The 25,471-nt window shown below is 52.1% G+C and overlaps 7 protein-coding genes across 7 annotated transcripts; 2 read left to right on the top strand and 5 right to left on the bottom strand.

Moving 5' to 3' along the window:
- Positions 1-521: 521 nt before the first annotated feature.
- UCRPA7_54 (putative carbohydrate-binding module family 1 protein) lies at positions 522-1,368 on the top strand (the record flags this gene model as incomplete). The annotated part of the gene is made up of 2 exons (XM_007912652.1): positions 522-1,076; positions 1,141-1,368. The coding sequence occupies 2 exons, from the start codon at positions 522-524 to the stop codon at positions 1,366-1,368; spliced, it is 783 nt and encodes a 260-aa protein (XP_007910843.1).
- A 581-nt stretch (positions 1,369-1,949) lies between these two features.
- UCRPA7_53 (putative membrane protein) lies at positions 1,950-2,540 on the bottom strand (the record flags this gene model as incomplete). Its single annotated transcript, XM_007912651.1, has 3 exons — positions 1,950-2,237; positions 2,303-2,434; positions 2,493-2,540. The coding sequence occupies 3 exons, from the start codon at positions 2,538-2,540 to the stop codon at positions 1,950-1,952; spliced, it is 468 nt and encodes a 155-aa protein (XP_007910842.1).
- Positions 2,541-4,627: 2,087 nt separating this feature from the next.
- On the bottom strand, positions 4,628-5,605 carry UCRPA7_52 (putative short chain dehydrogenase reductase protein; the record flags this gene model as incomplete). The annotated part of the gene is made up of 1 exon (XM_007912650.1): positions 4,628-5,605. The coding sequence occupies one exon, from the start codon at positions 5,603-5,605 to the stop codon at positions 4,628-4,630; it is 978 nt and encodes a 325-aa protein (XP_007910841.1).
- A 1,139-nt stretch (positions 5,606-6,744) lies between these two features.
- Positions 6,745-10,149, bottom strand: UCRPA7_51 (putative sh3 domain-containing protein; the record flags this gene model as incomplete). The annotated part of the gene is made up of 6 exons (XM_007912649.1): positions 6,745-6,807; positions 6,865-8,619; positions 8,670-8,743; positions 8,797-8,949; positions 9,544-9,873; positions 10,122-10,149. 6 exons carry the CDS (start codon positions 10,147-10,149, stop codon positions 6,745-6,747), a joined length of 2,403 nt encoding a protein of 800 aa, XP_007910840.1.
- A 3,162-nt stretch (positions 10,150-13,311) lies between these two features.
- Positions 13,312-14,130, top strand: UCRPA7_50 (putative ww domain protein; the record flags this gene model as incomplete). Its single annotated transcript, XM_007912648.1, has 1 exon — positions 13,312-14,130. The coding sequence occupies one exon, from the start codon at positions 13,312-13,314 to the stop codon at positions 14,128-14,130; it is 819 nt and encodes a 272-aa protein (XP_007910839.1).
- Positions 14,131-14,480: 350 nt separating this feature from the next.
- On the bottom strand, positions 14,481-15,458 carry UCRPA7_49 (hypothetical protein; the record flags this gene model as incomplete). The annotated part of the gene is made up of 1 exon (XM_007912647.1): positions 14,481-15,458. One exon carries the CDS (start codon positions 15,456-15,458, stop codon positions 14,481-14,483), a length of 978 nt encoding a protein of 325 aa, XP_007910838.1.
- An 8,453-nt stretch (positions 15,459-23,911) lies between these two features.
- UCRPA7_48 (putative type 2a phosphatase activator tip41 protein) lies at positions 23,912-24,775 on the bottom strand (the record flags this gene model as incomplete). The annotated part of the gene is made up of 2 exons (XM_007912646.1): positions 23,912-24,034; positions 24,104-24,775. The coding sequence occupies 2 exons, from the start codon at positions 24,773-24,775 to the stop codon at positions 23,912-23,914; spliced, it is 795 nt and encodes a 264-aa protein (XP_007910837.1).
- Between the last annotated feature and the right edge of the window lie 696 nt (positions 24,776-25,471).

The raw sequence follows: 25,471 nt of genomic DNA, 5'->3' as shown, positions 1-25,471 counted from the left end.
ATTTTCCAATGAGAGGCATCCTCTTTAAAGGGTTGGTTTAGTAATTAGTTAAGGTTAATACCCGCGCGACTCTTCAATCTCACACTGCCGAGTTCGACCTTAATATCGTATAGGCTAAAGTTTAGAGCGATGCCGCGATTAATCTATACCATGATATTTTATGGATTGGCAGGGGAGCGGAACCTCCTCTCCGCGCATCTTTACGCCATATCATTGTGTATTCGTCTTAGCAGCGGTCCGGAATGCCCCTTTCATATTGCTGAGGTCCGGGTTGCAGGAATGGCGACAAAGATTGCAACCTGCCATTGTCCAATATATGGATGGCTCACATGGTGGACAAGGGCACTCTCATTCCCCGGATATGGTGATCAGAAGGGCCTAGCAGGGGTCCAGCTCCGATCTTGTAATCATATATAAACCAAAGATCCCAAGATATTGCGTCTCTCGCATCTCTCCCTCGATCGTCGGTGTCTTGATCAAATTTCCCCATTTTGCGATCTCGTCCGTCAGAACTGCCCATCATGCAGCTCACCAAGGCGCTCATCGCCAGCCTAGCCGCCCTCGGCAACGCAGCCGTCATCTGGGACGGGCGCTTCAACGACTTCTCGTCGTCCTCGGACCTCAACAAGTGGTCATGGAGTAATCAGGTCGGACCTTACCAGTACTACATCCACGGCTCCGGCACGGTGGAGAAGTACGTCAACCTCTCGCCGGACTACAAGAACCCCAACGACACGGTCAGCAAGCAGGGGGCCAAGTTCACTCTCGATAGCACGGCGTTCTGGAACGGTCAGAACATGCGGCGAACCGAGCTGATCCCCCAGACGACGGCGGGCATCAACAAGGGCAAGGTGTACTACCATTTCAGCCTCATGCGCAGCGACAAGAACGCGCCGAGCGTCAACCGCGAGCACCAGATCAATTTTTTCGAGAGCCATTTCACCGAGCTGAAGTATGGCTGGATCAGCGGCGAGTCTGGCACGAGCAATCCCAATCTGCAGTGGATGGTCAGCCAGAAGAGCTATTGGAAGACGGAGTGGACTCCGGGTGTCTGGCACAACGTTGCCTATGAGATAGTGAGCCCGAGACTTTGTTTGGATATTGGTATGCGGAGAAGCAGAAGGGGCTGACTAGCAATAGGACTTCTCTGCCAACAAGATTGGCTTCTGGCACTCAACAGGCGGCGATCCTCTCACGCAAGTGGTAGCCCCTGTTTCCGGCTCGACATCTTCGAACGGCGCCGACTGGCATCTGGGCGTTTTGGAACTACCGCGATCCGGTTACAGCGATACAACTGAGGATTTCTACTTCTCGGGGGTCTATATCGAGAGCGGTTCAATCACGACGGCTATTGGGGGTCCTAAATAGACATAAATAGGCTCCTAGTCGAAAGATTATGACACGTACGCAGAATGCAATGCAGGCCATAAATCACTGGTGCCTCTGAACTACGCAAAGGAGGATGGAATCTCGACACATAATAGATCTTAGTTAGCGGCATGCTTTGTACATAGCGAGTGTTTAGCAAGCATAGAAGTGAGAATTGCAGGACTTACCTGGTCCGCTCAAAGATTGTCCTCCAGACGATATTGCCGGACAGCATAGATTTTCCCGTGACATAAAATACCTATCAGTTCAGAAATCTGTTGAGACACATATTTTATCAAATTACACAAGCACATTAAAACCACGCAGAGTAAGCGGAATTAGGTGTTTATTTGGAGAAGATGAGGTACGGATACTTTCTCAGGAAGCAACTCCACGTCAACCCGGTTTTAACAAATAGCAGATGAGGGAGATATAACTGCAAGCACCCAAGAACAATATATCTTCAATGAACCCAGACTGTGCAATTTGCGAAGCAGACGCCAGAAAACCGCTCAAGAAGGATGAGAACACCGGCAGCGCCTTTCTAGTTCTCTGTGAAAACCCTGTATGTGTACAAGACTTTAAGCAGCGGCAATGAGATTACCGGCCTTGATGTACAGGCTGGAGATGACGCCGATGCTGGTCATCCAGGTAAGCGTCCGGAGGGGGGCGAAGTTGCGGTTTGCCTGGAGGATGATGTAGATGAAGTTGTAGACAATGCGGAGACCGATATAAGCGATGGCGAGAGAGTTGATGGTCTCGGCCGGGACACCGGCGGCGTTGGCGGCGGCGATACCGCCGGCGTAGAAGCCGATGGACTCGAGACCGTTGTTCGCAGCGGCTTTGGCGCGGAGAATGCGGGTAAGAGACTTTGGATAGTGTTAGTTCAAGACATATGGAAGGAAAAAAAAGGTTGCTTTTAGGAGAAGCGCACAGCCTTGTCCAGGGACTGATCCTTGTTGCAGGTCTCCTCCATCCTCCTGGGATAGCAGAGATCGTAGTTGCGGCCAGCGGCGACCATAGCCCAGGCATTGGGAAGGAATTGTAGGATGAAGGCAGCAGGAACCTATATAATTATTAGCTGTTGGGTCTTGTTGAAGGTAAAATAGGCGTCAGGAACGAACAGAGTAGAAGGAGAGGGTGGAACGGGTGAGGTCGAATAGAGAGGCCATTTTGATAGGTTGGAGGAGTTGTTATTGTCCTTGAAGGATAGAGCAAGTGCTTGAGGAGAAGGGATCGAGGAGTTAGGTTTGAAGAGTCTTTTGTAGTTTCTATGAGAGATTGAAAGCTGTGAATGATGAGATGAACTGTTGTGCTCTCCCAGTCTCGAGGAGCAGGACCTCTATATACTTTTCCGAGCCACAACATTGAAACCTTCCTCAAAGCACATGCACATGAAAGACAATGAACCATCGCGGCCGGGTTGAACAGACAATTCCTCATTTCCTCCATAGCCACGCCTGATTTGGGTGCGTTGAAGGAGCTGCGGCAGATCCCTCCCTAGCGACGTTGTACATGATGCATTCCTTCGTCCTCGGCGCAAGATGACTGGGCCAGATGCTTCGTGGCTCGCAGCCGATTGAACCAGCCGCTCAGCCCCACGGAACATGAATATGACATGCAGAGCAGAGGATATAGCACCCAGGTCAGTAAGTCTTGCAATTCCTGTTTCAATCTGTAATGCCACCCCACAGCAAAGTCGAGATTTGATTCTGATCTGTCTGCAGTCAAAGCACAACTCCGCGGTGAAGGAACTTCAAACCTACTGTACCTTGCTAGACAGAACTCAGAGACGACCGTTTTGCCAACATGATGCAGCCACAGAGGGGCGTCCATACGGACACAGAGGGAATAGTCGGGGGATCTGACGCTAATGCGCGCTGTTCGAGGGGCTAATTATGCCCCTACCAGCCCTATGCAGATCCCCCAATTACAGGCGTCCATTTCAGCCCGATGTCCTATTCAAGGTGCCTACGGTCCGCTGCCGGTAGCTAAAATAGCGATCCCGCGTTCCTCCACCCCAGCCCAGATCACTAATCTTGCAATGTAGCAGCTCTACGGATCCGTGCAGGAGTGAGACGGAGCTTCTGCCTCGTCTGGACTCATCACATTCAATGAACACCATGAAACCAACAGCAACGGAAACAGCAAGGGTTCCGATACAGCTGACCGGAGTTATCATCCGTTTCACCATGTGTCCGAAGCCGAATTCAGGTCGCGTTAGCCATGTGAATACTCTTGTGTAAACCCCGCGCTCGGCAGCAAGACTCTCACTTCAGAAGAGCACGGCCCGTTGTGCCTGATCAGACTCCTCATTTCATGACTCGATTTGTAGAGAATCTTGATCTCCTCTTCGCTCATGGGCTGGTAGTAATTACCCGGGTATGTTCTTGTCTACTCGCGTGAGGCCGTCCGTTCAAGAATCTCGCCCAGCTTGAACTCCCGGGTCCATCACCTAGATTGATCCCGGTAGCGGTTGGATAGATCCGACATCACATACTACGGACTTAGTGTCTCGGCCGGGCGGCTCAAGAAACCCTTGCTCGTAGTTGGAATTATTTTCTGTTTACTCAACATGATAGGATTGGAGGACATGGCGCATATTGGCCGGGCTTAATACGGTTGGTAGTTTCAGCCTCTTGACTGGGATTGACAGTGTGTTGTCAGCAGGAAGAATCACCTAATCAGCTGTTCATGGCCATATAAAGTATGCAATCAAACCCACCCCACAATCCAATAAGATTAGGTTCCAGAGATTCACTCGGTACTTTTAGCAGCACAAGTCCTCAGAGACTCGATCTTGAAGCAATTGCGGCGCATGATGTGACACAGGTCAATGCTGCGTGGCAGTTGGTATTCGGATTACTCAACACCCGTAAGAGTTAAGCCCGTCAAAATTGCTCTCTAGTATCGTATCACATAGCGAAGAAGCCAATGTTAGATCTCAACCTCGAAAATCCGTAGAACGACTCTTGTTGTTAGATCCAGTATTGTATTGCCGCTCGAAATTGGAACAGCGTCGGGAATCATCCTTGACAACCAGACCAGAGAGAGAAGTAAGCTCGTCTACCTGGGTATAAGCCGTCTCTTTGTGACAGAGCCAATCGAAATGGCTGCTGTAAGCAGAGAGCGTTGTGACTGGCTAGTTTCCTCAACTTCGCATACAAAGACATGATGGTCTCAACTTCTTCTGATTCTCTTCTTCCACCCTCATTGCCATGTCATGAAGCTCAGGCACCGAAAGTGGTGCTAGTCGAGCCTATTTACTCTTCGCGAGAGCTACCATCTTCTCCTTCTGCTCCAGCATAACATTGGCAACAATGCTCTCACTCACACCAATGGGGAACAAACCGACCAGCCACTGCTGTACATGATGCTGCCACAACGGCGTCACGATGCTGTATCCGCACCCGACCTTGTTCAGCGCGGCCCTCGCGGCGACTGACGGCGTTGCGACCCCGAACTGAGCATCCTTGTCGGTGCGCCCGGTGCTTGTGGTCGCAATGAACCCGTACACCACGGTGAGCACCTCGACGTCCTGGCGCGTGTCGCGCATCTCGTACCTGAGCGACCTGTGGAACGCCTGGCCCCAGCCCTTTGCCCCGGTGTACAGCGTCGCGTACGCCACGGGCGAGGCGTCGCTCTGGCTCGACACGTTGATGATGAGCGCGGGCGCGTTCCGCGTGAGCGTGGGCAGCAGTGCACGAGTGAGCTGCATCGAGAAGCGCACGTTGATGTTGATGCTGTCGTCGACCACGTCTGCGGGCGTGTCCGCCATCGCGTACCAGTTGCCGATGATTCCAATGTTGTTAATAAGGACCGTCAGCGGCACGTCGGCCGTCGCATCCTGGACGGCTTTGTTGAAGGCAGCATAGCTGGCCTCGTCAAATGCCACGGGCTCCCGGCCGGAGTCAATAACCAAGGTCCTCACTTGGACGTGGTGCTTCTCTTCGATTTCGGCCTTCAATTTATTAAGTTTGGCCGGATTGCGTCCGTGGATTATGACGTTGAATCCCGACTTTGATAGTTCGTGGGCCCAGGCAACGCCCAAGCCGTCCGAAGCTCCGGTCACCAAGGCCCATGTGCGTGAGCTCGGCTTATACAGACGATGCTTCTTGCCGTATTTGGAAATAGAAGACGGCCGCAGGTGGATGTATAAGAACTGCAGAAACCGGGCCGATAGGGATGCGAGCAGGCCGTAGCCCGCTGCAGTCACAATCTTCGAGACGAATGACATAGCTTGACAAGACGAATACTCAAAGATATTGACGAAAAATCTGCTCTTATGAGTTTGATTTATAATGATCTCCAATCCTTCTCTCTTTAGCATCTATGACGGCACCTAGGTTAGTCCGGAACCCATTTGGATCCTACTGGACCATGGCACTGGTTCAAGTGCCATTGCTGTGCCGTTGCGTGCGGGTCCCATCCCTTTTTGCGTAGGCAAAGTTACGAGCACCCTAAACAGGTGGTTTGCTCTTAATGTCTCCCATCAAGCTATTATAAATATTCGAATCCCTAGTAAAGGTATATAGGTACCTGAAAAAAAGAGCGATTAGTTCAACCCTTTGCTGATAATTGAATATTTCCAGCTCGAGTCTAAGAAATCCGCATGCCCAACAGGCCTAAGACTCGTCAGCTAAAATAGGCACGAACCTGATTTCGATCGCTCAACCTAGCTCTATGAAAGCTTCCATTCACATCTAGAGGGAGACCATGTTATAGCCATACTCTAGTGACAGATAGTAGAGCTGGACAATGATCCGCCTTTCATGTGATGCTGAATTAGATGAATTAACGATGATAACCACGCTAACTTGAAACTATCCAGGATCCCGAGGGGAACTAAAAGTTGCCCACTGCTTGATGCCTATCACATAGCACGCATTTTATACGAGGCAAGTCAGAATTTGAGGTAAGGGTATATTGTCATGACTTCAACTTCGTGGCTTCCGTGAGCTACTGTTACACTTCCAAGCTACCGACTGATCTTGTGCGCTCTGAACCTCGTTTCCTCTCATGACATCCTCATACCTCCATAACATCCTCTAAATCTTCCCCCTTCGCTGGACGATTGTGTCCCGCACAAAAGAAATGAAACAGGTGTATGGTTGTTCTTTGGTATATAGTTAAAACAAGTTCGTTTCGATCCCTTCGTAGCCCATATGATCCTTTTTAACGTTCGCCAAGACGCCAGATTCCTTGAAACGCACAAAAAGATGTTGGACCTCGCACTCCGTTCGTTGATGCATCGTAGAGGGTTAACATGAATGAGAATGTTCTACAAAGTAGCCCAGGAAATCAATCCAGGGAAATTGAAGAGCCATATGGCTTGTAGTAAAGAGGTTTGTAGAAATGAAATACTGGTGATTGAATTTAGACGGTACCTCGCAAGCGTTGTTTGCGGGCAAGCCAATCTCCAAGCATATTGTCCAGTTGCTGATAAATGGTCAGTTGAAATCATTCTTCGAAAAGAACACCATACTGGGCACTTACTGAAGTAATTTCGGCCAACTTAGCGTTCTGTTCTTTGAACAGTGTTCCAGCGACAGGATGGTCTGGGCCAGCTGGAGCGACATCTGTTTTATCATACACAACGACAAGCAGATCCCGGATATCGGCGCTAGAGTCGAAGAAGGCCCGCAGGCTTGTGTCATTCCAGGTTGATACAGTGGTAGCGGACGTAGAAGTGGCGATAGAGTCCTGGTTTCGGTGACTGCCGCCAACATCTTCCCTCTCGATAAGCTCTGGCGACGGCGTGGAGCTCGGAGAGGAGTGATTCTCTTCTTGGCTGGAAGTGTCCACCATCAGAGAAGGCGGGATATTCGAGGTCACTGGAGACACTTGTACCGGCGATTCGGACAACCGTTCAGGCTGTGGGGCGCTAACAGCCTTTTCAGTCTGGACAGAGTCCGTAGTCTGGGTACTAAGATAGCTATCTGGATAAGCGCCAGGGAGAGTCGGTCGCAACTGCTTCGACTTTTCTTCTGGAGCCGGGGCAGGAGCGGGAGTGGATGCTGGGGTAGGCGTTGGCGCTTGTCTCGTTGGTTCTGGCGCAATGTCTTCGAGGGAATCGGAATCGTCGAGAGCCACGCGAGCTTTCGCTTTCGTAACCTTTTGCGGCCTGGGATCGCCATTCTGCATGCGCGATGGAATGATCTTCGAAATGCCTGATCGTTCGTCCTTCTGGGAGTTCGAGCGGGCGACTTCTGGAGAGCGATCTCGAGACTTGGGCCGGATGTCTTGAGTGTCCTGGACATCGGCTTCGACAATGCGCATTGAAGCTGGAGGCACGTTTGCAACGTTATTCACTTTGCTCTCAGAGAGGAAAGCGGCAAGGTCCATACCATTACCAGCCTCCTTCGCGCCAACACTGCCTTTCCTTGTTGGCGAAGGCTCCGTGCGTGGCTGCTGCTTCTGCAGTTTACTCGGTTGCCGCTGGGGGCCCGATGCCGCCTTCTCTGGTGACGGCTGATCTTCCGCGAACTGTATCTCTTCTGATTCCTTCTCAAGACCCTCGGAGGCAACATCAATCGACCGCTTTCCAAAAGAGTCGTCATCGTCATCGCCCTTGGTTTTCTTGTCCTTGCGTGAGAAAAGGCTCCGGAACCCAGATTTTTTCTCTTTCTCCTTCTTGTCCTTCTCTTTCTTCTTCTTATCGTCTTTGCTTAACAAAGCATCCTTTTCCAGTTTGTCAAAACTTGGCCTCTGTTTGATCTCCTTAGATTCACTTGATGCTCGTGGCGCCCCATCGTCCCGGAGTAAATTAGGAGTCAACGTGATCTTCTTAGTTTCAACCGTTTCGTCCTTAAAGAATGAATCTCGGACTGTTCCATCCTTGGTTTTCTTGGGGCCGTCCACTCCATTGGTTTCAAATATCTCTTCGCTCGACCTCCCGTTCGCTTTCAATGCCGCAGCGGGCTCATCGCCACGCTCTGCCTTTGCCGGTTCCACAATCTTCACCTCTTTCTGTTGCGATCGAGGCTTGAGTGGCTCTACCTTAGCGGACTCATCCTCCGGGTCCTGGTCACCGTTTGCTTGCTGCGATGCAGCTTGCTGTTGAGATTGCTGCTGTTGAGCGAAGTATTCTGCTTCAGCATCTTCATCCTCTGAAGTGTCATAGTCTATATCTGAGTAGTCAACGTAGGTGGGGGCTGCGAATGTCACTGTCTTGGCTTTCCTCCTACGCATTGCCGACTTAATTGGGTTCTTTGACTTTTCTGCTTGGTCACCTAGCATAGTCGCCGAGAGCTAAATATGTCAGAGAATTGAAAAGGCGTGACAATGAAATGTGTACTTACATCAATGTTTCTGTGCTTGTTCAGGCGTGCTAACCTCTCGGTGGGCGTCTCGATATGCTCCGCCGGAAGATAACCTTAAAAGACAGATGTTAGATCGCAAGCGTTAGCATGGGTGTCGAATACATACCAATACTGCTGTCTTTTACTACACGGACGAGCCACCAATAGCTATTGCTATCGTCGAGCAAGACCATAGTATCACCCTTAGTGGCATTTGCTTGGCCTTCAACGGTGGCGACGAATGTGTGGAGGGCGTAGACGAACTCGAAATCAATGTCCTCTGTGTCATGTAAGCATTCGCCTCCCCATCCGGAATCTATGAATTTGGCATCAATAGTCTCTTCAGAGAAGTCATCATCATCATCATCTTTGGACGCTTCGTAAGGAACGAGTAATCCTTCCTGCTCAAGGGTTTGGATGTCGTCAAACACTTCCTCGCTCGTTACGGACCCATCCATCAATAAGTCGTGGCGCAACCCCATGTCTTCCAGTTCGTCCACCAACTCATCCATTGCACATCTTTCCAATAGGCCTGGAGGTTGCTATCCTTCATCTGTGCCATCATGGTCCGCTTTTTCGAGATTGGTCCTCGTAGAGACATTTTCGTCTCGATCGGTTCGGTACTGTCTGTTAAACTCACCCTTGAGATGATGATGATGATGATGACGACGACGACTAGGAGACTCAACGAACCCGCTACTTATTTGCAGGGTTGATAAGGGGAGGGGCAAGTGTTCAGGGAGGTCGAGGTATGGAGAAGATGACCTCGCCTCGGTGAATTTTGCTGACGTCGGAGAACTACACGGCGACGCCGAGGGGTGAAGAGAGTCGACCCGGCGTGGCCAAGTCTGTGGAAGATCAGAGGTGTACCCACCATCTTCTATCGAGGGTGAGCTCGAAATCTTGTCCATCATATCGTCATCCATGCCGTCGTCGGCATCGTCCGCGTCCAGGTCTCCGTCGTCCGAGGCGGCGTCGTTGCCCGACAGACCTCCGTTCTGGGCAATGGCCAGAGCATCCTGCTGCTGCTGGCGATCGGCCGCCATCTTATTGTTCCTGCCGTTCTGATTCTGGGCCTGGCCGTTTAGGGAGTCGGCGACGCCGGCGGCCAAGTCTTCGGCGTATTGCTGCAGATCGCCAATGTCGCCGTTTGCCCACGAAACGCGCGGGCTACGAAGATTTTCCTCAGCCGTCTCTGCGGCAACTTCGCGAAGTGTCTCAGCTTGATGCGGAGCGAGGGAGGAGCCGCTCGCCGGCGGTTTGGAGGAGGGTGGATTTAGGCGGTTATGGTCTTGAGCCGACGGCGCATCGCGATCTTGAAGATCAATCGAGTCTGTACAGTCCAGGTCGACTAGGTCAGCACAAGGACTCAACTCAAGAGCACAAAGCCAAAGGTAAAAGAAAAAAGTGGTTTCGCCCAGCCACAGGAGGCGAGAGGCTTGGAGCACCTACCAGCGCGAATAATTTCAGGTCTCGTCATGGTGAATGGAGCAAGGCGGGCATAAACCCCCCCGAAGTCACAATGACTCTTGTGGATTTATCCCCCAGATGAATTGAATTGAAGAGAGAGGAGAGCCCGGTAGCAGGTGTATCATGAAACGAATAGCCCCTACGAAATGAGGGCCGGGGTATCCAAAGGAAGGTTGGTTCTTGGGAGATCCCGAATCCAACGCTATGTGCCGCAGCCGTCGCGAGATGGGGGACCCGGCTCAGTCGTGCCAGAGCCTGGGATAATTCGTCTCTGTGGTTCTTCCTTTGAGAACGCGCTTTGCTCTCGGACGTTGTTTTCTACAGCGGAGGACAAGGGCTTGGAATGAGCGACTTGGTCGGTGGCCGGGACGGGGCCAGAAATTCCCAGAAAGAGAGTGGTCTCCTGGGTTGTAGACTACTGTAATGGAGTGCCCCTAAGACAAGACAATGAAGAGGCCGGGAGAGGGGAGCCGGGGGCTATGAATAGCGAAGCTGGAAAATAGTGGGAAAAGGAGTGACAAGGGTGAAACAATGACCAACGCCTCTTTTCGCTGCCTCTTGCGCCGTGCACTTTCACACCCACAGCGGCCTGGTCATTCGTCTGGTCTGACAGCCAGTGAGCTGTGGTTTCATTCGAGTGGATGATGATGATGATAATGGATGACGGGGGGAGGAGGTGGTTGGAGTACCGGTAGTGGGCTCTCGAGGATAAATGGAATTGTGGGAAATATTTCTGGCAAGTGCCAGTGCCAATGCCAGTGCCGTACTAACTCTACCTACGAATAACTACCTAGACTAAGGTAAGGTAAGGCAAGGCGTTGGCCTGGCGGAAGTCGTCGTCTCCAGGTCTACACTAACAAAGACGGTCGCAAAAGAGAGGAGAGAGGATAGAGGAGGACGGACCCGCGCCGATAACGTTAAGTCGCCTAGTGCTGCCCTCCGTCGCGACTGCTTCAAATGCGGAGGGAAGGTGCCCTGAGACTCTTGACCTGCTCTCATCGTTTAGCAGTAAGTTCTTGTCATAATGGGCGGCCATTCGAGCATTGGCAAGGAGGGAGGTGTACGAGGCAATCATTCAAGACAGCACAAATCTATACAGTAGAGAACAGTATATTACGCAGTAACTTAAGAGTTATGTCTAGTTTCTATGCCCCTGCTCCTGCTGCATCCCTTTTTTTTTGTGGACAACGTGTGTAATGTACGTGTATTTTCCCTGTAGACATGAAACAGAATCAAGCAGGGGTCAGCCTGCAAGAGTGCACCTGCTCCTGGGCCCATAACCCACCCCCATCCTGGCCTCCTGGCTGCAGGCTGCCCAGGCTGGCTTGAGCGTCAACGCTCGTGCCCACTCAGCACAAGCCAGCCGCTGCATTATCTGCCAGGCACACTTGGCGCATTTCTACGGTCACTGGTCACGAAGCAAAGAGGACACTCGTCTCAGGGCCGGACAAGACGTTGCCTTTATCGTCGCCCTCACCTTACCCAGATCAAGTCGCGTGCTCAGAACCTCCGTATAAGGCGGAGCCATAGCCTCATACCATGTGTTCATCCGCCAGCATCGTTCGTATAACGCATGGTATGGTCGGTTGCCGCGAGCCGCTGTAATTGACAAGGTGCGTTTCGTAAAGAAACTTTGGCTCGTACTGTAAGCTTCTCGTCAACATGCTTAATCTCGATGGAGCGCCAACTGGTTAGTGCGCCAATAGTATGACATCACGCGCGTCGGCTGTGGAAGGACGATTACTGTATTCGAGATACCTAGGTTTTGGTGTTCCTTATTGGCGACGAGATAAGGCAGGCGTTTTGATAAATGCATTCTTGAACCTTCTATTGTTATTGTTGTTGCGCCTCTCTCTCACCTTGCGTGCCGTACAACAAGGTACTGCACGACCTATGGTCACTGATAGAAAGCCGTCAATCCATTTTCGGAGAGAATTAATAAATGATCTTTTAATGCAGCTGATCAACGCAAACGTAAGGAAAGACAGGTCGAGTCTACCTACCACTCGCTGCTCTAAGTCGCGCCAATAGATCCCACCTACACCCCAGAAAGGCTAACTAACCACCAAAGCCAAAGCTCAGCGGGTAGACGTGATGAGACTTCGTATTGGTCAAGCAGCGGCTCGCATTGTGCTCCAAATTATATCCTTGCCCGTTGCTTGCTCTTGGAGGATGCTGCTCGCTGGAACGCATAAAGTATCAATATTGGAAGCCCTCACCTTGTGGCCGACGCCCACTCTGAAATGCCTGCTCTGGGAGAGAAGGCCCAATATTGCGTCTACTGGTGGAGATTGTTGGTGATGTGATAGTCACTATGATCAGACTACAATGCATTATTGTATGAGAGCCACCCACTGCTTCAGGAAGCTTCCGACCACTTCCCCGGTCCCACCATGGAACACCTCTGTTTTGTTTCAATGCTAGCTTCTGCGAAGAGGTAAGGAGGCAACTGAACAAGACCATCGCTTTTAATCACCATTGTCTAAGTAGCCACTGAGCAACCATTGGGACTTACTATGGTTGAACAGCGTGACGAGTGCCGCGTCTGCAAGGGCCAGCACCTCGAAACACCGGAAGGAGGCAAAAGTGATCGGTCTTTTGGGATTGCTTCTGCTCACGTTCTGCCCGTCGACGATTCGGCCATAACTAGGTAGCTTGTCCACCTCCGGCCCCGCATGGTCTACCCCTTACGGGGGAGAGAGAGAAAACATACAAATGGATTTCGTCCGCCTACGAGTTTGCCATGTCCCAAATTGAGCCTTGTCTAGACCGCTTCAAAGCGATAACTTTGTTCTACTTTCGAGGCTTTCAGTAAGGTGCCCGAAGGCAAGGGGCTTCTTCATACTGCAGTATGGGTCTTAGTGCTTCTCCGTCCGTCCCACATCAAAGGTCCTGGCCAAATCCGGACTAACTGTAAGAGCGACTGCCGATGAAATGCCGGCACCCGCCATTCATTGAGCAGCCTCCCGCCGCGAAGCCATCTTCAAGCTCGAGGAGTGAGTGCCTATCGACGCAGTATGTGACATTCGTGCACAAATTTGAATAGTACATTGGTGCGCCTTCACTATAACGCCACACTATCGTCATTCTCCATACCAAGTTATGAAGTTTGGTCCAGCCAAGGGCAGCACCAGTCGCCTACGAAAAACGGATTGAGCGAGCCCAGGTCGAAATGGCGTCCCCAAAGGAGACTGCGGAAGCTGAGGTGGCGGCCGCCCCCCCTGCCGACGCGACCGCTCTTGAGGAGGGCCAGGTCAGCGAAGGAAGCTCAGACGAGAGAGACTCCTCCCCAGACCAGTCGCCTCCCGACGCCGCAGACAATGACGCAGAGTCTTCCACAAGCCCGAAAGCTGATGGTCCGCCCGAGAGCGCAAGCGATGCGCCTCCGCTGCCTGCCGGACCTCCGCCCGGATCAGAGCCGGCAGACGATGGCTGGTCAGCCGAGTGGGACGCTGCACGGAGCGCGTGGTATTTCTACAACCGCTTCACCGGCGTCTCACAATGGGACAACCCGCGAGTACCAGAAGCGTCCGCCGCCCAGGCTGCTAGCACCACTGCGCCTGGCACAGGGGCGTCTTCTACCTCCGAGCCTACATCCGTCGCGGGCGGGTATAATCCAGCCATCCATGGCTCCTGGGACCCGAACGCGCCCTACGCGCAAGCATACACGCAACCCGAGGAGGAGGCAGATGATGGCGTTGAGCAGCTCCCTGATCCCACGCTCCTGCAGGTCCCTGGGGCCCACTTCAACAAGCGCACTGGCAAGTTTCAGATGGCGGACCAGGGGCCCGACAGGCACAATGACGAGGCGAAGAGCTACCGTCAGATGAACAACTTCTTCGATGTCGATAAGGCGGCCAACTCGCACGACGGTCGGAGCTTGAAAGCTGAGCGGCAGGGGAAGAAGCCGACCAAGAAGGAGCTCTCAATGTGGAAGGAGAAGCGCAAAGCCAGGAAAGAAGAGAAAAGACGCGCCTGGCTGCGCGATTGAAGAGCATCTGGCCATCGTCTTGATGTGGCGGGTTTGTCTTACAAGTCATCTATCATGTGGTATGCAGCATTTCCATTGGAGGCGTTATAAACTGGACCGGAACGGAAAAGGATCGATTGGACATGAGGAAAGACGTTGTGAGCCCATCTTGAGTGGCCCTCTTTGGCATTGGACATGAGCAGTCTTGAATGGAGCTAAGGCTGCCACTGCCCGCCGGCTTGTCCATCTGTGAAGGGGGACGTCTCATTGTGCTCCACTGTCTGAACATTATACCCCCTTTATAGAAAATATAACCACACTTCTCACGAGATCTCCTGATGTGCCTTGGTATGATTCTATTGCTACACTTTCTACTCGCTGTCATCTGCGAAATCATCTAGAGTCATGTCGAGCTGAACGCTCCCCTCACTATCGCTGTCCTCATCCACGTCCATTTTGGTAGACACAGGTATTGACTGCTGCTCTGACATCTTGCCTGTATCGACCCGCTTCGCAAATGCTGGCTCCTCCACTTCTACGCTCTTTCGCTTGAGTACACTGGATAGCATTACATGGTCACCATCCTCAGCGGCCTGCTCCTGTGTCGTGACTACAGTCTCGGCGGTCTTGAAGGCATAGAAGCCCTCATCTGACGCCTTCTGCTGATCGTCTTTCATTCCAAATCCTGACTCTGCTTCTGTTGATCGTGACTGGCCCCATCCATTGTTAGATTGGGCATGGGATGCCTTCTCGCCATCCTCCACATCGGCAGCTTCATACACACTGACGCTGTCGCCTGGCCCAAAACCATCGCCTAGCGTCTGCGCTTCTAAGCGTAGGTTACTACGCAGGACCTCGACCTCCTGGTCACGGGGAAATTGCCTCACGAGGAAAGGCAGGATGCTAGGTAGTGGCTTGCCGTTCTTGCCCCTGAAAGGATGCAACACGCTGGCCACCATAGCACGCTTGTTCCTGGTGAGGATGGCCGTACGGTCGAGGAGCCCGCGCAGATTCTGCTTGAGATGCTGCTGGGGAACGTGAGAGAACAGGACCGGGAGAAGTGACTCTGCCGCAGCCATGTGCGCCGGAGCCAGAACTCGAGGCGCTGAGCGCTTCTTCTCTTGAGATGCAAGGTACGCATCGGCGTTTGATGAAGCACCTTTGTTTTTGGTCCCGTTCTCTGCCACCGCATCTTTGCGGCTATCGGTTTGGCCCAGGCCGCAAGCTCCAAGAAGGTCTTGGCAGCAAGCCTGGATGACGCGATCCAAAGTGCCAACGGACACTTTAGCCATGGTCGGTCCGTGTAGCAGGAGAAGCTCACGGATCAGGGTGAAAGCAACCTCACGCATATGCGTGAGAGTTCGGTTTGCATTGAAGACTCGCGTGGTCTGATAAAGTATGTCCAAGGCAAATGGCAATAGACTGGTCGTTAATCGCTGCTCCATCGCGTAGAGAAGGTTCACGGCGGCAATGTGGATGCCAGGCAGACTGCTCCATAACTCCTCTCTCTCTTCTCTTCCAATTGCAGCGTTTATTGATAGTTCGTCTCTGTCCCTTGCGGCCGCTGATGGCGGAATAATGAGAGCGACCCTCGAGACCAGATCCAGCAACGCAGTGATAGGTACGGTTACTGGGATCTTGGTAGGGCACCGGAAACATTGAGCCAAAGTGTCCAACAACCCACCCAGCCTCTCTGCGCCGCTTCGCAGACCAGACCAAGCAGGTAGATCATCCCCTGAAGAGGCGCCACCCTGGGGCTCGCCTTCCACAGATACCGTCTGTCGCGTGTAAGCTGAGATAGGCTCCCATGACTCCTGCACCGCTCGGAACACCTGATCTGCCGTGGAGTGGCTAGCCTTGATGAAACCATCCACAGTCCTGGCCCACTCCTCTGCATTTCCATTCTTTGGTGCTGTGTAATGCAGAAGAACTAGCAGTCGTCTCGATGCTTCACGCAGAGTTTGCGGAACTACAAGTCCGTCTGATGTAGTTGGTGCCACATAAGGCTTGAACGCCGTGCGAATCTGGGAACTGAATGGACGGATTGTAGTGGGATACAGGGGCGTCAGAACAGCAAGTGCCTCCGCAACAGTCTCTACGAAACTTAGAGGAGTACTGAAGGGTTTTCCAGACGTAGGTTGCTTGACCAGCTGCAAACATGCCGTGAAGAAATCGGGAAGCGTAGGAGTGGCGATTTCCCGGATCAGAGTCTGATAATCTTGTAGCAACGAGTATATTCTCGTCAGAGTTACGAGACAGAGCTCTTTTGTTGCAAATGGGTCGTTTTTCTTGACAAAGTTCAGTGTCCAGTATGTGCAAAATTCTGCATACCACTTACCTGCAAGATGGACAGCAGACCCAGCACCCACGGCTTCGAAGTACGTAAACACTCCCAACCCCCAACGTCTACAGCAGCTTTTATGAGCACGGCCGCTGCGAATCGCCCCTCAGGGTTTCTTCCATTGTTAAGGAGAGCGCTGAGCTGAGTCTTCAGCTTGTGAACTAAGAGAGATGACTCGGAGGAGCCGTCCTTCGGCTTTTGGTCCGACGGCCGGGAAAGCGCATCACCACAGCGAAGAATGTGCTGAACGAGTATGGGACTGGCGCTGACGAGATTGTTTTGTGGTGTCGAGGTCAGTTTCCGGCACAGGACTTGTAGATCTGGCGGAAGAGACATCTTGAAATTCTCATATACGGATTCGGATTTGTATAAGAGACGAGGTTCCCCCACGGCCACAATTGAGATTTGGAACTGTCGTATGCGTAGAAGTTATTTGTCTCCAATCTCTTCAAATAACCAAGAAGCCTCGTCTTTACGGATTTATTAGCAGTGAGGTGTTCATTACCAAAAGAAGTTGATATATGTGTTGTGTCGTTTCTCACAAGCTTCATAACGTTGATACTAAAATTTTCTGTAGTGAACTTAGGTGCTGCAATGAGAAAGTACCCAAGTATTAGTGGGGCCACGGGAAGAAGCAACAGGTCGACGGGTGCCTCCCAGATCTTGCTAGCGCCTATGGGAACCGATTGGAGCTTTGGCCCCGGGTAGTATGGTATGGGCATCCCGAGCTCCTTACAGTGAAGAAAGACCTAAGGAGATGGGTGCTAATGCCCTTTTTGGCAGCCACTGATCCTGCCCAGCAAGCCGTGTCGATCGCGTCTAATCCCCCCCAATCCGCCTGAAGCACATGTCCCAGCTAGATCGAGCTTGGATTGCCGTCCCACACCAATTGCGCGGCATTCACTCTTTCTCCTCCACGTCAGTTGCCAGTCTCCTCCAGAGATAGCAGCACTTCCGGCAGCACTCCTCGAGATGCCATCGTGTCGCTGAAGGCTGATTGGACATCGCATTAATTCTCTGCTCGTGCTCGACGAGCTTTTCGCAAGATGAGTGTAAGTCCCAAGCTCTGTCCGCCGTGCTCCTTTTCCCCCCAAGTTGCGTCACTTGGCTAATTCGAGCTCCTCCGCACGCAACAGCCCAATCCGACGAAAGCTCGAGCTTATATTCAACAACTCGACGATGCTCGGTGCGAGGGCCAATGGGGCGCGATCCCTGAGTTGGTGCGAAAAGTTCGCAAGCACGCTCCAGAGAGAAAATGTACGGCAGCTGTACCCGCGCGCATCTTCTCTACCTACAATAGACTAATCTAGCTTTGAATGCACTCAGGCCTGACTCTGACTGCTGATATCGAACATGCCATTGCCATGGCCACTCAGCAGTCGAACGGAACACGTCCGTCTACTGCTGCCACGGTTAAGGATCTCGATGTCGCGAACCAACTCCCAAAGCTTTTGAGCACTATCGATGAGGAACATACGTATTCTGAAGATAGATTTCAGGCCCAGGTCTGCGTCGGATGGCTACACTGGGTTGCCGGGGAGTATAACTTAGCCTTTGTTCGGTTGCCCAAAGGGATCGACCAAGATACGATAGATGTTGCTCCGGACAAGATTTCCGAGTGGACCCGGGTTTGCGCCTTGAAGTCTGCTTATTTACGAGCCAACTGCTTGGCAAGGAATGAAAAGCAAATCGAGGCCTTAGCGGTCTTCCAAGAAGGTATCCCTTCATTATCGACGACATGGACAAGCCAGCAGGCCCGTCAGCAGTTGCGCTATTGGTCGGAGCTGTTCTTGACGGAGTTCTGTATGCTCTACACCCACTGCTTGGAGGATGGAAATGTGTCTCTCGAGGATCCCAACGCCATGGCTAGTTTCCGGTCTTGGGCTAGATATTGGGAGGGTGCTAAGGGCGCACCTCTGGCTGGTGGACATGGCTTTAGGGGCTCGGTTCCGAGGCGGCGAATCTGGTATGAATACTACGCCGCCTTGTCCGCCATTGTGGACCAAGATCTTCCGTATCCCACGGCTTACGTACCGGCCTTGACCAACAAATCATCCGCCAGAACACAGCTTCGAGTTGAAGTCAAGAAGGTCGAGTCTATATACGAGGCGCTTCTCCTCAGCGAGACAGATTTCCCTAGGGCGAGCGAGGAGCGCGAAGAAGTCGAGGCATTTGTCAAGCTGGTGATGTCGAACTGGGCCGTTCTGAGCGGTCGAGGATGGCGGGAACAAGATCTTGGACAAGGCGGAAGAGAATCTCTCAGTCGGGGCGTACTTGATATATTGTACCGGGCATCCGTCAGGACCTTTCATTCGACTGCGATTCTGAGGCACCTGTTCACTGTTCACCTTGCTGTTGCAGAATTCGACCTTGCTTTCAAGGCGTTTGATTCATATCTTGAGCTGGTCAAGAGGGGTAAAGCTCGAGTCGAGAAAACTGGCCACCGGGAGCAGAGTCTCGATAATGACGCAATCGTTTTGGAGACGATCTCACTATGCATCGCAGCATTATGCCGATATGGAGACCGAGCAGCCGCGGAAAGGGCGCGAGACTTGGGCATCGAGTTGGAGCATTGGTTGGACAAGGTAGTATCTCCTTCGCAGAACGGTGGCATGGATTCTGTACGAGAAGAGGGCCGTAACTCGGCGGCAAGTGAAGACGAGGTGTCTCCCAAAGTTCTCGCATTGGCCTGGCAGTCCATGGGCCTCGCCCAGGCACAATGGGCACGGATGACTTTTGACTCTTCTGCTCGTTCAGAAATACAGGGCAAGGCAATTCGATGCCTGCGAAAATCACTGTCAAGTGAATTTGGAGGCTATGCAGACTTACGGAGCGTGTTCGCACTGAGCTTCCTACTTGCCGAGCAGCGAGAATTAACCACTGCTATCGAGCTACTTAAGACCGTGTTGTTGTCAAGCAAAGCCAGTGCCGCTCGTCAGGTTCTCCGGAACGGGCCGTACTGGCAGGAACGAGCGCTTATTCCTCTTTGGCATCTTCTATCACTTCTTCTGAGCGCAAGACAGGAATTTATGCTGGCAGCTCGAGCTTGCGAGGGTGCCTTTGAACAATTCAAGGATCCCGCGGTCCTATTTGGGAGCGAAAATCTTTATCGAAGCGAGCATTTGAACGAGGCTGAGGCAGGCAATGAAAGAAGTGAATCTGGGAAAGGGGTAGTTGATGAGATGGACGACTTTGAGAAGGAGAATATTCTCGAGATAAAGATGACACAGCTTGCCATCATCGAGCTCCTAGAAGGACCTAAAATTGCGGTCAATGCGAGCTTGGAGCTTTTGAGCTTATTCGGAAGACTCTTTGGCAGTCTAGAGGCTCAACCCAAATTAGCTGCTGCCCCGAAAACTGCGGCTGCACCCAAAAGCTCTGCTGGTACATTGAGAAGTATCAAGGGTAGTATATTTGGATCTCGTTCAGAGAAATCAGGGCGTTCCAGTAGACAGGTCAGCGATGTGAACGAGAAGCTGACGACAATTCCTTCCCGACCTCAAACTACACAGACGACAGCAAGCACGCAAGCACCGACGATACAGATCACGCAAGAAAACGGAACTGTGAAAGATGCCCGTACACCCAGGAAATCGGCAAGCACGAGACGCAGTGAGTCTACTAAGAGGAACAGTCTCCGCAAGAGAGATAGCAGTGGAAGTCGCAGGCGTGCCGTGAGCAGCGGCGGTGTGCCTCATCAACCGACCGTGATCGATGGAGAGAGTTATTTCACTCCTCTTGGTGACTTTCAGTCTTTTGACTTCTTCAGCTTCGCAAGCAAGAAGCGCCCCGGTTCTTCCGGTCAGGTACCGACTCTTGGCAGAACATTGTCGCACGCAGAGTCCTACCTATCCAATAAGTCAAAAACATCTGAGATCTCAGGTATTACTATAGACGGTGTCGTGCCTGCCGGTGCCATACTGCCCGTGATTCAGTTCTCAAAGGATCAGGCAAAGCGCCGGAGGAGCACGATTCTCGTCAAGGTCTGGCTCATGATTGCAGGCTTCTATCGCCGAGCAAATATGCTTGATGACGCAAAGCTTGCGCTCGCGGAAGCTCAGAAATTAGTGAACGGGATGGATTCAGATGCTGGCAAGGATACTTCTTCTTCAAGTTCTCTAAAGGATGCCGGATGGGGTTACAAGAAGCCGGTTGAGGAACTATGGGGGGATGTATGGGCTGAGGTAAGTTGCTGTCGACCTAGGGTGAACGCGAGAGTCGCTGCTAACGATGGTAGATGGGAGCTCTGTCCCTAGCTAGAGGCGCCCCTTACGCTGCTCGTTCCGACTTTGAGGCAGCCTTGACCCATTTCCCTGATCATCCCGCTGCCATTGTCGGGTTATCAAATATTTTACTAGATATCTACACCGAGAAGCTGCTACCGCCACCCGCTGTACCAGCTCTTACTCGGGTAGACGCGTCCATACCCTTACCCGGTGCTGATCCTAGCACAGCGACCATTGTCAGTCCTGTGCAAACCCCCCAGCCCGGTAAGGTTTTGACGTTCCCCTCGGAGCCTCTAGGTCTTTGCGAAATGAAGTCACTCAACCAGGATCTGAACAAGATCGCCGAAAGCTCCAAAGGTGTTGGTGCTTCTCATCAAGAAAGCCAGCTACCACCTCCGTACAAAGCTACATCTGTACCAATCGTTGATCGTATAGCGGCGCGCGATCGCGCGTCTGGACTATTGTCCGGCCTGACTAAGTTAGGCACATCTTGGAACTACTCAGAAGCTTGGTTCACTCTTGCAAGAGCTCATGAAGAGAGCGGGCAGCTCGATAAGGCGAAAGAGGTTCTGTGGTGGTGTGTCGAGTTGGAGGAAAGCATGGGTGTCAGAGACTGGAGTTGTGTTGGTGTCGGTGGCTATGTTCTTTGAGGCGCACTACGAAAAGCTCGATTGCCTTTGAACCCTTGATATCAGCGAAACTGCATAGCACTATTGACTGTACATATATATCCGTCCCTTTTCCAATGGGCAGAGCGACACTTCATTCGTCAACGGGTACCAACCGTATACAGCAACAAAATAATAACATTACCTTTTGTGACCAACGCATTGATGCGATCTAATGCAATTGACAAGCTCGTTGATTTCTACTATGTTATCTCCTCTGATAATTCGGATCAAGCAGAGCCTATACATATCAACAGCACATCCATCTGCATTACTCAGCTTGGTTAAGTTGAGGCTGGAGGGTACGAAGGTACATGCAGCCCGTGAAGGACGCTAACCGAGGCCAGACGCGCGACGCGTCTCTGGCCCGCACCTTCGTTGTTTTCTCCCCTCCACCAAGCTAGCTGCTATCTGCACCACCATATCGTCAGCATCATACATTATTCTCCCACTCTCGGTCGTCCTGACTCCTCGAAAATCCTCACAAGAACCCGCATAAAATCACCAATTGTGCTCCGCAGACAGACGAGAGTGTTGCAGTATCAGGTTCACCATGCCACGACCACTGCGATCGCGCGTCGCGTCATCGCGGACTACGGCGCCAGCCACAGCTCCCCCAGCACCTGCCCAAACGCGCTCCAGCAGTGCCGAAGTCGACAATGTCAGCGGCCGCAAGACAACACGCGGCCGCAAGGCGAAGGAAACATCTATAATAAAGGACTCACTACTTGAGCGCGCGCGTGGCAATGCCGATGCGCAGGCGTCAGAGGCGCTCGAAGCTTCGAAGCGAAAGAGAGATGAGGCGCTAGGCAGGCTAGATAATCTCACATCAACAACAAGCGGAGCGGACAACTCTGAGGACGCAGTCAGCCCTGCCGTAGAGGTCGGTCGCAAGGAGCAGACTGCAACGCGGCAGAGACGGGCGCCAGATGCATCTGGCTTGGACGTTTTGGACGACGAGATGTTTGGAGATCTGGATACTAGCTTCGAGGATGAAGATTCTGCAGATCCGCATCACACCACAGATACGTCAACTTTCAACATTGGTGTCTTTAAGCGCCGCCCACGCCAGTCAAGCATTGTAGGGAGAGACGACGCCCCAATCAGACCTAGCAGCCGAGGACCCAACACCCCAGGACTTAGCTCTACCTTCAGTCTGGGTACCTTCAAGCGAAGAGCGCGTGAACCAAGCATCTTGCTATCGTCAGCGCAAAAGGAGTCAACAAATCAATCTACAACTCGGCCTGCTGATGATACCTCTGCGGACGACGAAGAGATTTTTGCACCCGAGGCTGAAGGCACGCCTGCGCGACCGTCCCGGGGCCGGCCGAGCGAAACCTCCAGTATTCAATCACGAAAGAGAAAATCGACGGATCTCGGAGAGAATGAGCCCAAGAGGCAAGCTGTTGAGCAGGAGGAAGACAATGAAGAGGTTCACGATTCCATCGAAGTTGATGACCAGTCATCTCTTTCTTCACTCGCCCTTGACCGCGATCGATTTGCTACGCCCGTGAATGAGGACGAGATCATGGCGCCACCAGCTAGCAGCGGATCGTCAAATGCAAGCCCGCCCGTATGGCCATCGTACAAGTCTCTACGGCGAGGACGCTCAAAGCGGCCAGCCTCACGATCAAGGAAGACACCCGCACTAGATGACGCCTTATCAGAAATGTCTTCGCCACCATCTTTGACACATTCACCCAACTTTCCCGCACGGGCAACTCGCAAGGCGAAAGCCGTCTCCAAGCGCGAACCTACCCCCAGCTTGAACACAGCTGATCTGGCATCGTTGCTTCCTCGCCGACGGCAGAGAGCTCGTAGTGAAGATCCATTTGGCATGCAATCTTCCGATGATGACGACGATGGCGTTGCTAATGAGGACGACGAGATCTCCTATGTTGGGTCAAGAAAACCAAGGCGGCCAGTACGGCCATTGGGAGGTGCTGCTACCACAAACCAGTCGAAAAAACCTAAAGAAGCACCAGCACGCGGAAAGCGAGCAAAACGAACATACGGCTCTCGAAACCTTTCAGATAAGGAGAATCAAACCGAGGGAGACTCAATCGTGGTTGGGGAGCCAGTTGATGACACCTTCTTCGACGATTCTGAGCCAAGTGGTAGCGTGGCGCCAATCAGTGAAGAACTGAAGACCCAGGGCAAGAGGTTCAAGGAGGTAGACAAATGGTCGCTGGACTTCGAGGAGGTTGTGGAGTCGTCATCCCCAGTCCCAGAGGTGATTCCAGATGAGCAACCGGTGGAGGTATGAGGAGTCTGTTAAGCCTAGCTTGGATGAATTAGTCTAGGATTATTCACATTTTGCTATTGCGCTAGGAAGCTCGGGTCATGGATCGAGAAGTCTTTATGAAATTCTTTCGACGATTGAACGTCGAAGTTGGGAAAATATCTTTGTACATCGGGTATGAATTATGCTTGATACCATTTTAGTCGAGGCATCTCATCGTTTCTGTCATCGCCGCACCAGCTTGATCCTACAATCCTGAACGCCACCAGCTCCGTCGTAGTCCATGGATGCCATCAGAGCCATTTCCTAAATTGATACGCCGTATCTATGACCCAAGAGAGACGGTCTCAAGTTGCTGATCGACGATAGGCAGTAGATTTGCTATCTGGTTTGCATCCCTTAGAGCCACGGTGATTGCATCAGGGAGGAGACCGGACATCAGTAGACTCTGCTTCACATTTAGCACTGTGGGTGCCATAAGAGGTAGAAATAGCAGGATCGCAGCCGATCAACTCACTCTCTTCGCGTTGTTGAAATTGTCCTCCTTTGCAGTATACTCCCTTATAACTTGACCCTTCTCGAAGTCGACATATACCCTCGTGTCCCTCACTCTCACGACGACATTGTCCAGCCGCATGTAGAGCCGACACAGCAGCAACATCCGTTGCGCCATGACCCTCACCTTGACGCTGAAGACGCTGATGCCGTTGTCGTCTAGCTCGCTCTCATACAGCATGACCTCGTCAAAGAACAAGATTGGATCGCGCCTTTTCAGCAGCTCCAGAGGAATGGGAGTCGATCCCGGCGCCAGCGCTTGGCCAGCGGCACCGGCAGCCTCGGTGCCTTTATATGTAGTGCTGTAGCTCCAGTCATACGGCTTGACGACCTCCTTAATGCCGGCCGTCTGCTGCTCGCGGCTGGATGACCACGATCCCGCATATGCAACCTGCAGCATATTGCGGTCTGTCTTGTCCACCAGGTCCAAGGCGTCCTCAGCCGTGAATGACACCGTCCAGCCGGAAGGGACGTGCTTGATAGAGACGAGATTGTCGCCAAAGATCATTTCCGGAATCGGGATTCCCAGCTTCTTGGACATGTCGTCTATCGGTCCACTCTTAGATATGGGCAGTTTCCGCGACGAGATCTGGAAATTCCCTTGTGTGTGTGTGGTGGTGGCTTGTGACAGCATATCTGGAGACGGATACGGCTCGTTAGCCGCGGTGATGTGCAGCATCACGGCTGTCTTACGTCCCTGAGAACGATGATCAAATGAATAGGTGTGTCTGTGAGTATTCAACGTCTGCCGACCCTTTTGTTTCTCATATGCTCGCCAGAGAGGTGCAGGAGATGAAAATGCAGTTGAAGATTTGAGAGTTCAACATGAGGCTGAGCCTGAGGGGCAATTCGTGGGATGATTTAGTGGGGCGACAACTATAATTGGGACGCCGCAATATGCAAAGGTCCTAGGCTTTCAACTTCACATGGATGGAGAGAGGTGCCACTGTCAACTTTTATTATTACCTGCGCCAGATTAAGGAATGCAAGTTTACTCGTACTCTTTTCAGAGCATAACCATGATCCACCGACAAGCTTGTTCACCAAGCACAGTCCACGAAAGTTTTCAACCTCATCCAGGTAGCTTCCTTCATATTGCTGATGGTGCAAGAGTGGGAGCCGGTGCTTTTGTACTGGTCTATCACACCCAAAAACTCTCGCAACATCTCAAGAACAGGTTTTTCGCATACTGGCTGGAACAGCCTCAAGGCCATGACGTCCTCAAGAGTATTGATCATATCCGGCCGCTTCAAGCCTCGCCCGCCTCCAATAAACTCCAATGTATCTTTGCCCGCACCGTAGAGTTCCAGTAAGTCATGGTGTTTCAGTG

Source organism: Phaeoacremonium minimum (genome assembly GCF_000392275.1).
Source record: "Phaeoacremonium minimum UCRPA7 unplaced genomic scaffold PA7_03_scaffold_3, whole genome shotgun sequence".
NCBI classification, from domain to species: Eukaryota; Fungi; Ascomycota; class Sordariomycetes; order Togniniales; family Togniniaceae; genus Phaeoacremonium; species Phaeoacremonium minimum.
The sequence above is the reverse complement of the archived record's forward strand: the minus strand, read 5'-3'. Positions and strand labels throughout refer to the sequence as shown.